The sequence below is a fragment of the Clarias gariepinus genome, chromosome 10 (genome assembly GCF_024256425.1).
Source record: "Clarias gariepinus isolate MV-2021 ecotype Netherlands chromosome 10, CGAR_prim_01v2, whole genome shotgun sequence".
Classification (NCBI taxonomy): Eukaryota; Metazoa; Chordata; class Actinopteri; order Siluriformes; family Clariidae; genus Clarias; species Clarias gariepinus.
This window is the reverse complement of record NC_071109.1, coordinates 23,475,641-23,488,204: the sequence shown is the minus strand read 5'-3', so window position 1 is coordinate 23,488,204 and position 12,564 is coordinate 23,475,641. Positions and strand designations below refer to the sequence as shown.

Sequence of the window (12,564 nt, the reverse complement as noted above, 5' to 3'; positions counted from 1 at the left end):
TTTTCTCACGGACCCACACTCACACACATACAATATACAGTACAAGACTTTAGACATTTTATACATTCACTTACAACCTGAAAATATATATTTTTATTTTTTATCTATTTTCTGTACAATACACATAAGATACTTCCGTGCTTAAAACAGGAGTAGAACCACGGTCCATCTGTATCTGAGAAAATTCGTAACTCAAATGTTTGTACTTAAGTCGGGCACTACCTGTATATGCTTAAAAAAAAAAATTAAGAAAACATTTAGGCCCAGATTAACTTGAACCATACATATGAGGGGCATGCATGTCAAACTAGTGTGTGTGTATGTATGTATGTATGTATGTATGTATCTGAGGTGCTGTAAATTGCTGGTTTCGGATGCAGATAATTCTCATGAACTTATCTTTTGCAACTGACATACTGTGACTCCTATTCTCCCTTTCATAGGACAGTCCTCCTGAGAGCTAGTTTCATCATAAGGGTTGATGGTTTTGGCGACTGCACTTAAAAATACATTTAAAGTTCTTGAGATTTTTCAGACTGAATGACCTTCATTTAATTTCAACACAATTTGCTGAAAAAAGTCAATGCACCACAGGCCTGCCAACCAGGGGGCCCAGGAAACAAAGAGCCCAAGGTAAGACAGACTCCACAGCAAAAACCCAGACCCTCTTAAATCACACTTGGTTGCGCGAAATCTGCCCTGGTGAGAAAAGAGTAACCTACACATCACTGGGTACAATGCTTTGCATCGTAATGTGTAACTGCAAATATAAAGCAAAGCTATCCGTTTTGCATAAGGAATAAGTAAAAAGAGAGTAAAAAGTTTATAGCTGCACTGCAACAGGTTCAATATTTTTCACATGCCAGCAAACACTGACAATAATGTTGTCAACTGCAGAAAGAAGGTACAGTACTCTTACTACTGAGAAGCTAGCATTACCAGTCTCTACTGACAGTGCAAAACAAGGGACAGAATTAAAAAACAGGGCCAATGAAGAAGAAGAGCAGAAAGACAGAGACAAAGGAAGAGAGGGAGACATTAAACAAAATTTATTCAAAGAGAAAACTGACAATGAAGAAGGGAAATACAGGGATAATGAAGAAGATGGCGAGAAAAAATGGTAATAATTTTTACTCCATAATTGACCTTCTATTAGTTAGCTTAAGACCAAACTTCAACTTCTATCAAAATTCTGCTGGAAATTCAAGGTCATTGATAATAACCAGTGACAGATCTTCCATGTGAATGGACAACAATGTACGTTATTTTTCTACAGATATATTGTTTGTAAAAATATTTTTTTTGTAGTGAGTGCAATTTTTAAACTTTTGGTATGTTTTTATTAAGTTTTTTTTTTTTTTTTTACAGATGCAGTTTCAGACATCTGGACATCATTGTTGTGTAACTTTCTTAGATGAATAAGGATTGATAAATGTGGAGAACAATGGATGTGAAGGGCCCCCTGCCTGTGTTTGTCTTGGGCCCCAAAATGACTAAATCTGCCACTGGATAGATACTGGTAGGTCTCAGTCAGTCAGTCACTCACTCACTCACTCACTCACTCACTCTATATCATCTGAAAAATCTGAAAAAGACAATTATTCTACTCTGCATGTCTTTGGGCTGTGGGAGGAAACTGGAGTACCCTGAAGAAATCATCATGCACGGTAAGAACATGAAAACTCCACGATCACAGACCCGAGGCGGGAATCAAACCCCATCCCCGCAGTTGCAAGGCCACAATGCTAATCACTATGCCATCATGCTGCCCAGATATGTGTGTTTTAAAGTACTTTGTCCAGGCTTAAAGCATCTTTTGTTTTCTGCTGTAACCAAAAATCTAAACACTCAAAGGCAATGCAGACACAGGACAGTGCAGCATCTCTGGACAATATAGAGGGTCAGATGCGTATTATGGAAAAATGTGATCACTTAAGCATTTTCTGGTCATCTCTTACTTCAGTTACACTTTCAATCAATGCACCAGATATCTTTTTTTGTTTCATCTATTGTCTGTACATATTTCTTTTCTTTGAGCTTCTCTTTTTGCTGTTTCTGTATTGTATCTCATCTATAGAGCGAGCCGTGCAGAAGATACATCAAGGAGTTGATCTTGTTACAAAGAATGAAAATTTGACACTGGTGTCAGTTTGTTGCATTAGATTTATGCATATCGAATGGCAATAAAAAAGAACTACATAGGAAAAGATCAGAAAAATGCTGGGTTCATGGCTGTCATAATTAAAGGAATCATATTTCTTTGCTCAAAAGGAATTCGGGCCTCTGAAGAGTGTTATTTAATCCTAAAAAATACAAAAAAAGCCTTACTCTAGGCCACTCTAAATTAAACTCTGAACTTCAGAGGGAAATTGCACGAACTTTCCTTCCCAAGTTTTTCTGAGAGCAATCAGAACAAAGGAAAAACGAGTGAATCATCACACAGCACACAAATCCATCTTAATAACTCTTCTGAGCTTCCGCTTTCTCGAACAACACCATCAACAATTACTGATTGCCAAGGTAAAGCAGAATTCTCTCACCTTCCACCACAAATGACCAAATAATGGCTGAAAATTAGATTATGCTTGATGCATTCATGTTATGCTAAAGGTACCTTGCAGTATCAGGTGACATCAAATGCAATAAGCACACAATGGCACCGAGTAAAGGATTTAAATCCTAATAGCTGGTGTTCTGTGAAATAGCACCATGCTTTCTCTGAGTACGGCTTTCAAAAAATTAAGAGGTTAAGCTGTGTAATCAAGAGGCTAATGCATGGAAAAAGCTTATGGAGCAAAGCTGAGGAAAATCCAGTGAGCACAATGACACCCCATTAACAGGATGTAGGACACTGGGAATGCCCAACTGAACAAACAGATTTCCAGGTGGATAGAATGGCACGCCTCTGTCTCTGAACTACTTGCACTCTGTCTAAGCTGGTCCTTTGATAAATGATTCTATATCAAAGGGCCGCACACTTATTTGAGCTTAATTGATTGGATAGGAGACATTGAAATCCCTGATTGGTTTAAGTGAAAAGAGGCTGAAACATGCCATGGCTTCAGAGACGGCTAGGTACAGTCACTCAGGTGAAATGAGGCTTATGGCTTTAAATCCAACTGATTAATATCAATACATAAAAAGTAAGATAAATGAATCTAGTTTGAACATGGTGGAACATGAAATAGGGGCAGGTTTGCAGCAGTAATTCCACAGGTTAGCACTCCTTTCATCTGTTCATAACAAGGTCAACTTGAACCAAGACCCTCTGTGAGGCAACTCTATAAATGCACTCGGTGGTCTGTGTTAAGGCACAAGTAACAGACACCACATTAACACTTCAGATGTAATTAACAGAGGTGAGAAAAGCCAAATACAGGCCTAACATAGCGGTAGGGAGACTGTATTCACATGCTAAAAAGATGTTAAAACGTATAAAAGAGGAAAGTGTGCCAACTGTTTGGGATAAAAAAAAGACATATGGTGCTTTCTGGCTTAGACCTACAGTAGATGTACCATTAGCATAAGCATACATTTATACCCCTCTTATATGATAAGATCTAATTTGCTGAACATTTATTCAGCAGATTCATGAGTAACTTGTATCTCGGCAACCCCTACAATACATTGGCACAATTTTGGTGTATAATTGAAGCATTTTCTAATGTTGTATCAGGATGTGTACAACATCTGCAGTTTACATTGTGCTGTTGCAATGTTGGCAGGCACTTCAAATATGGCTGCCAGGGAATATTACTGAGATACCAGGAATATCTCCATGATGACATGGACCAAGGCTGGAAGGCATTCAGCAAGCTACTTGTGTAAATAAGACTAATTTTCTGCAAAGCATACCCAAATTAGGAATGGAGCTGCTCTAGAAATTGCCTGCGTCCATCCAAATCAAAGAAAACCCCCTGTTGATTCTCGAGGCTGGAGAGTTTATTCATACAACCTGTGATGTAGAGTGTTCTTTGCTGTCAACTAGTTTACGAAAAAAGTACAAGTGATACATTTCACATGGCATGATCTTATCTATTTAGCAACAAATTTTTGTGATGTCACAGATTTCAATTTATACCATCGTTTCTAGATGAGACGATATGACATAAAGCTACTTGTTTGTCTGTCCATGAATTCAAGACGAATAAATGAACCACATAATAAACCATTATGTTTTAATTATATCCATGAATTCACCTGGACACATTTAAACAAGTCCATAACAAACATAACCTGTGGTTCAGCCGAGCCTTTTGTGTGTATTATGCTTTTTCTCTGTTTGACATGGACATGTTGTGAGTAGTAGTGACAGGCCTTGCACCCAATGCTCACCGCTGACCTTTCTGATTGCATTTTTTTTTTTACTAGCTTCATTACTTGTTTGTCTGAAGATGTCTGCCAAAGCCTCCCCAGGCACCCCAACAGCGCCATTGTGTATATGTGCAACATTTCACTGCTTGTCTTCCAAAATCATGCCTACTAGCTCTGAATGGTGAATAGATACAGAGTGCAGAACTTAAAAACCTACTGCTTTCAGTTTTACATGTTACAATAGTAGTTAATCTCTGCATGACTAGTCTGTTGATAGGCACCCAGTGGAGTTCCACTTATCATACAGTATAAATCATTATTAAGATGTACTTATTCACTGCCTCCTTCTCCCAGATCGTTGCATGCTCAGTCAGAGTGCAGACGAGTGTACAAGCGCACAGTCATGTGCGTAGTACAAATTTTAAAAGGACAAAAACCTCATTCTGGTGTTATGGAATGGGGAGTACCACACTGTTTCAATTTCAGTTGGTGGTGGAAAAATTGTATTGCGGTCCAACCAGGCTCGGATAGCAGGCAATGCCAAGGTTCAGCATGACCATACTCAAGGAGGGAGGGGTCAAATCCTGCTCCATCTGCTATCTGATTTCTGGCAACAACATGACGGATAGCAGTATGCATTTCTGCCAAATTCAGTGGCGATGGTGACGTTAACCCTGTGCTGTAGAAGATGGAGAGTAAAGCCAGAGCTGAAATATAGGTCAGGGTCATTGGGTGAATATCCCAGAAAGGCATGTTTTTGTTTCGGCCAAATGATCTGTGTCCTCGATCCAAGACCACTTCATCAGCGCTAAACGTTAAGGTGTTTAATGCTTCCTGGCCGAATAGGAGACCTGCAAATGGGAGTCTTTTTATTTTCACTATTGACCTGCTGTGAATAAAGCCACCAGGAATGAATTACTGAAGAGAGGACAAAGTACATAATGTAAGATATTATTGTGTAATTTAACAATGTTCGGGCCATTGGGACTTTTCATCATCTAATGTATAGCCTTTGGACTAGAATCGCTATGGAAACCGAAGTCCCTGCATGACCAAGTAGCCTGCCCACGCGGACAGCCGTTAATCATCCTCACTGCAATACTGCCGTAGCAAAATTTGGCCAATGTGTAGGGCAGCAATTATGTATACTTAATGTTGTCTCCACCCTCTACTCTGCTTTCCTCATGCTGATTCTTTCTCTTTCCTGCCAGTCAGCCTCACTCTCTGTCTCTCTTCCACCTTTCCCTTATTTTCTCTCTCTCTCCCTCTCCTCTGGTCCTGTTTTATATAATCACTAAGCCTTTAAAAGCTGTTCATTAGCTCCCTTTCATCAAGGATGCATACAATATTGAGGAAGAAAATAGAAACGGTCTTAGTACCACATAATAAGACATTCCTATTATATAAATCATATCCAAGCATTTAGCCATTATACTTTCATTCTGGTGCTGAGTGACACACCAAATTACTCCATCGCTCCATTGCTTTCTTTGCATATTGGTTTGTGCAGATCACAGGCACTAATGGAAAGAGACGAGACAAAGATTATGTTCCGGTGAATGTGAGGAAACCGTTAAAGGCATCACAAATCTGTTGCATACCGTCATTACCTGGGTCCAGCACCGGAGTTTCAAGGGGATTTGACAGCAATACAGGGCTTCGCATATTTCAAGGACAATGTATTCGGCAACCTGGACAGCCCACTGTTGACTCACGGAGCAGTAGCGATGTCGGGAAGGTGCCATTAGAGGTGATGTCAACAGAAATAGTGCACGCTGGTGTGAAGGACAGGCCAGCAATTAAAGCCCGCATCTATGTCAACAGGCTCTGGACAAAGCTGATTGCCTTTTCTAAATTGCTTCACATGAAGTGCTGGTGCCATTTCGTATGAGGCAAGAAGATCTAAATTATTTTCAGCTCACCTCTGTGACTCCAGAGTTTCAAAAGATAGTGGTCAGTGTATTAAGACGGTACACTTATGATGGAGTTGACTTTGACCACTAGCTGACAGGCTGTCAGACATCACTGCTGTTTTTCGGTAACTCCAGTGAAGTCTTTACTCTTGACCCTACTATTCAACCAGAAAAGGACATGAACATTTTGACAGATTTGGGGTTAGTAGACTGAAAATAGTGTGAGTTTTTGCAGTATAGCACATTAACACATTTTCATGCAGACATGCCAAAGTGCCGAGGGATTTATTTATTTTTTTTGGTTGCAAAGTGTAGTGGTTAAAAAAAAAAAAAGAAAAAAGTAAAAAAGGAAACCATGAAAACTAGAAAAAAAATGTATACATTAGAAAACGCTGAATGCTTGATTATTCTGTTCCTGGTAATGAGACTGTGGATTGTTATTCATGTTTGGATGAATCCCAAGCCTTCATGAATGATAATCTTGTCATTTAAATCGAGTGGTACAAATCTTATTTTCAGAATTTGATAAGACACTGCTGAGGAAGACATCTGAGGTAACAGATTAAAAAAAAAAATCTTTGCCACTCTTGAACGGCGGAGATAATTTAAGATATGCAGGTGTGTGAGGAATCGCTGAAAAGAAATAGCTCCCATTCTTTGTACCAAGTTCAATCAAGCAGTTGGAACATCTAGCAATGAAGACAGGAATGCTAATTATGGTCTTGTTGTTTACCAAGGTATGATATGATCATTGGCTACTACACAACAGATCCCTGTATCACAAATCCAAATAGAGATGGAAAAGGCCTCACCTTATGGGGACAAGTGGCAGGAACGACAGTCAGTGTCTTGTCTGGGGTCTGGATCTGGTTCTGCAGGAAAAAAAAAAAAATCCGATTAATTCATTTCCAAAATTCATTGGCAATCTAGAGACATAAAAGAAAAAAATAAATCTTATAACATCTTGTTTTTTAGAAGAAACATGATGACCTATTGCTTGCACAGAAATACTGAAGAAAAAAAAAAACAAAAGAAGTGTGTAAAGGTTAAGATCATTAATCTCCGGAGGTGAAATTGAGAAAGCCATGGCGCTGTTTTTCTCCTCCTACATTAACGACTCTACTAATAATTACGCCATTTCCATACAACATATGCAGGAACTCCAAAACAGGATTTCATTAAGCAATTACCATTTTGTAAATATGCTTCTACATCAGACAGATACATGAAATGCGACACTAAAAAGGTTACGCTTAGCTAAGCCAACAAGGCAACAACAGATGGTCCTGCTGTTTGTGATTATGCAGGATGCAAGGCCTCTACACACGGAAGGCGACACACAAAAAGCACCTTCTTTCAGATGACCTCACAGGTACAAAAAAAAAAAAAACAAGGCAGAAAGAGAAAAAGTAGTCCTGAGGCTCCGTGGCACTCACAACAGGCAGCAATGGCCTCACAAACTTCTTCCTCAACTACTTCAGGGAGGCCCAGTTGATTCTAAGCAGGTGCCGCCAGTCATTTTCTCATATCCAATTATCTTCCTGTGGCACAGCTAATGCACCTTGACACTATTAATGGCTTCCTTATGGTATCACCAAGAGAGATGAAACATTGAACTGTCCAGGATTCGACATCTATATTTCATTACCACTTAGTGGAGTCAGCGTGAAGCATGGGGTAACCTAGCTTCACACCCACAGATTCATAAAAGCAAAAGCTCTGTGCAGCAGCACTCAATAGCCTCACTTCAACACAGAACCGAGAGCTTTATTCTTTTTTTTTTTCTTTCTTTCTTTCTTTTTTTTTAGTCACACACCTGCAACTACTCGTCTCCAAGAAAGCTCAGGAACGATAATCTGGCTTATTAATTTCTGCGACCAAATACCAATTACTGCCTGGCACCTCTATGCTTCCGTATGTTTACCCGTGGCAACAGCTTCCCTTTTAATGAGTGTGTTTCACGAAATATGTGTCATTGTAACCTGAGCACCGCCGACATAGGTAGTGGAGAAGGCAAGGCTAATGACGTACACCTTCTTGTGGACACAAGGGCAGCTCAGAGGACATGTTTATTTTGGAGTGCCACTGTCAGCATCTTTCATACTGACCTGCTTTTCGACTGCAAACCAAGATGTCTTTTCCAGCTAAAAACAGGGATGTGTGTGATGCTGTGTTTTTTTCTGATACTGTATTCGGTTACTCATGCTTGAAAAAAAAATAAAAGGATCTAATACGAAAATCCGAGGTAAGCCGAGTGTATGTCGTCGCATTACTAAACAGACTCCGTGAAACGACAGCGATCCAGACTTCCATGATTAATCGTGGAATTATCGCTAAGCACAGTGCAGAAATAGTAAGGAAAGAACCACAATGTTTTCTTATAATACAAGTAACCAGACAAAACATCTTAAACGAAATCCTCAAGCACGATGAGTTCATCGCTAGAAGTGAATGCCGGGAAGGTGACACAACAATAGGTGAATGGGAAAAACCCCACCTTTTACTCAGTATGTTGTTCTTGTTGATTAGCTGCTACCGGATTAATTCCGACACAATTTAAAATAATTTCTACATTCTCTACACCTTTTATCTAATACGGGGTCACAGGAGGCCTGGAGGCTATCCCATGGGTCTCGGAGCGCTAGACGGGATACACCCTGGACTGCGTACAAATCTACAGGGCACGAGCACATATGCTCACACATGTATGGATTGTGAGAGGAAGCAGGAGTACCTAGTGGAAACCCACAAAGTGTGGAGAGAACATGCAAACTCAGACCCGAGGCGGGAATCGAACCCTTGCGCCATTCCAACTAAATAATGCTTTTCATAAGCACTATTTAAACCAGTAAAATATGCATGGAGCTAAATAAATTGCCCTCATGCATTATGATTGTTTAATACTTAATAGGATGCGGAATGGTGGTGTAGTGGTTAGCACTGTCGTCTTGCACCTTCAGGGGCCGGGTTTGATTCCCGTGTCTGTGTGAATGAAGGTTGCATGTTCTCCTCATGCTTGGTGGGTTTCCTCCCACAATCCAAAAAATCGCAGATTAGGCTAATATGTCTTTCCAAATTGACCCTAGTGAGTGTGTGTGTGTGTGTGTCCTGCAATAGATTGGCACCCTTTTCAGGGTGTACCCCCTCTCCTGGGATAGGCTCCAGGCCGCCCGCAACCCTGAATACAGAATAAAGTGGTATAGCCGATGACTGAGAGTGATTATTACTTAATAGGTTGCTCATCTAGTATAAGCTTCAACATTTCACTAATAATCAGAATAATAGCCCAATAGGAATAAAAATGCATCATGTAAACACTGCAGTCGAAGCCTGATCCGGCCTGATCAGAATGCCGATCACAACGCAGAAGTCGGAAAAGATGAGAAACCCAACCTAACCTTAAAGCTGGGGAAAAATGCTTCTTCTTCTTCTATATTAAACATTTCCCAGCAAGTAGAACCACTCTGAGCAAGTCAAAAAAAAAAAGTTTAATTCTAATTAAAAGCTTTGAGCAAGTAACCACACAAATCAGTGTCTGCTGTATATACAGTAAACAGCTACTGTAAGTAGGAATCTTTAATCAGGATGATTTCAGTCAGAAATATCGTCCATGTATAGAGCTAATGAGTATGAAAATAAAAACATCTACTCATACTTATACTCATACTGATAAGATGACATCAGTGCACATTATATTCGTGCCAGCAAGATTGCACCTTTGCTCTGTAATAGTTATGCACCGTGCACGTCTTTTTATGATTCATTAATAAAATAAGTTCTTGATTAGGATTACAATTTTCCTGGCTGACACTGAAATCTCAGTGGTGCCTGTGGTGAAAGAATTCTTAGTAATGCTTTGCTTTTCATTGCACACATATTGAGCACCCATGGGTAATTACTCCACATGACAGGTATGGCATGTGCGCTGTATTAACTTGTTCTATATTTTTAAATAATACATGTCCCTATTAGAATCTGACACACACACACACACACACACACACACACACACACACACACACCACACACACATACACACACATACACACACATAGAATCTGACACACACACGCACACACACACACACACACACACTCAGCCTCTCCACCGAGGCTTCACTGAGCTGTAGACACGATTATCCAAGCCTGCACTGACCCGGTGTGTTGTGTGCCGTGCCCTCAATCTGATATGCAGTGGAATTATCCACTGCAGTGAAAAGTTAGGGAGATGCAAATTCTAACTAGGCGGGTCAAAGCTGACGTCTCAGTGGTCGGCTGTTATTTTGGTGAGCTGTTAACTCTGTTAACTGAGAATGGAAAGATTGTGTCAGAACGCTGCAAATTGTGAAGGGTGGGGGAATATTTCGCATCCTGTCAACTCACTCCATTATTCATGCAGTGCCTGTGAACTACTAAAAACTGGCAACGCTTCTGGGAGTTTAACAAGGAAACCAGAGACAAGAACACAAGAGCACGCTGACTGTACTTACATTTAATATCTAGGCAATTTAATATTGAATTAACCCTTAGAAATGTCTTTTTCTGTTTTTTGTACATTCGTCACATCCTTTATTACTAGGCATCTAATATTGCAATCGAATTACGCAATACAGTAATTCATACATAGATTTTGTCCCCCTAGGCTACAGTACACAGATTTAACATTTAACATTTTTTCATTAATAAAAACTGACACTGGAATTGATAGAAATATTTTAGACATACTTTAGACAATCTCTAGAAATACCTTATTGAAAATGCATTATAATATTATTTAGTTCCTTTTTTAAAAAATCCAAAGAATAGTCTGTGATGTAAAAGCATTAGATTACGGATTATGATACATTCTGTGGTTTGGAATATACTGTGAAGGCATGTACTGTATAATTATATAATGTAAGATAAGCAGCACATAGTATTTAGCGCTGTAGCCTCACACCTCAAGGGTCAAGAGATTGAGTCCCACCTCCGTGGTGTTTGCATGGAATTTACATTTTCTCCCTGTGCTTGGTGGGTTTCTTCAGGGTTCTTCGGTTTTCTCCCACAGTCCAGAGATATGCAGAGTAGGCTAACTGGTTTTTCCAATTTGCATATAGTGTGTAAGAGGGTGTGTGAGCTAGTGTTTGTGCTTGTGTTCTGTAAAGGATTGGCACCCTGCCCACCAAGTGCCCTGTACAGGATAATCGGTATAGTGAACGTAAGATACATTTCGTAAAACGTATATTCTAAATGAATTCCATGACATGTACATTTTCAATTATTGATTTATAATTGTTTATGAAATTACCTAAAGCAAAAAGATTGTTATATGTGTGTTTTACATTTAGCCAGATGCTCTTATCCAGAGCGACCTACATTTTTGTATTTCATTTTACATGTGATCAGTTCAGGGTTAAGGGCCCAACACTTAAAATCATGGGATTTAAACTTGGGACCTTCTGAACCATAGTCCAATGCCATAACCACTGAGCTATTCCAGACTCAGCTGATACACTAAAGCTAGTGCACCATGCATTTTGTACATGGATTATCCTGTATTTATGGTTGCGGGGGGCCTGGAGCCTATCCCAGGAGACTTAGGGCATGAGGCAGGGCCAATCCATTGCAAGGCACACACACATACTGTACACACACGCATTTACACACTACACGCAATTTGGAAACGTTAATAAGTCGACTCAGCTGGGCTTTGGACTGTGGGAAGAAAACCGGAGAACCTGGAGAAAACCCACCAAGCACAGGGAGAACGTCCATACACACAGTGATGAGAATCGAACCTGGCTGGGAATCAAACCGGGACCCTGGAGGTGCATGCCAGGTAATCTTTTATTAATTCTACATGGGGAAATAAACTATTACAGTTAAGGATAAAAATATAAAAATAGTAAGCGAGAAATATATAAATATGAACAGAACTATAACAGTAGGAGCGTTAATAATGTGACAAGTACATAAATTGTAGCAGCATGATACGGGCAGTAAATACTGTGGATATACAGTATAAAAGAAATGTGTAAAATGCAGGACTGGTGCAGTATATAAAGCGATTGTCCTTACAAAATACAATGAGTAATGGCAGGATGGCAGTCAGGACCATAAGTATTTGGACAACAGCATGATTTTCATATTTTTACTTCTGTACAGCACTATGATTTCTTTAAAATTAAGCATTTAAAAGGGGATTAGAGGATAGACTTCCAACTTTTAGTCAAGGCATTTAACAAACATACTGCAATCACTATTTAGGAATTACAGCTATTATTATTGTTATTATTAATATTATTATTATTATTATTATTATTAGCCCTTTTATTTACACATTTGTTGTGACCTGTTTC

The 12,564-nt window shown here is 39.5% G+C and overlaps 1 protein-coding gene across 1 annotated transcript in view; it reads right to left on the bottom strand.

Moving 5' to 3' along the window:
* Window positions 1-12,564, bottom strand: part of pcdh11 (protocadherin 11) — a 195,310-nt gene that overhangs the window by 103,190 nt on the left and 79,556 nt on the right. Inside the window, exon 3 of the mRNA XM_053506480.1 lies at window positions 7,040-7,099. Coding sequence (XP_053362455.1) covers window positions 7,040-7,099 — 60 coding nt within the window. The remainder of the gene's footprint in view (window positions 1-7,039; window positions 7,100-12,564) is intronic.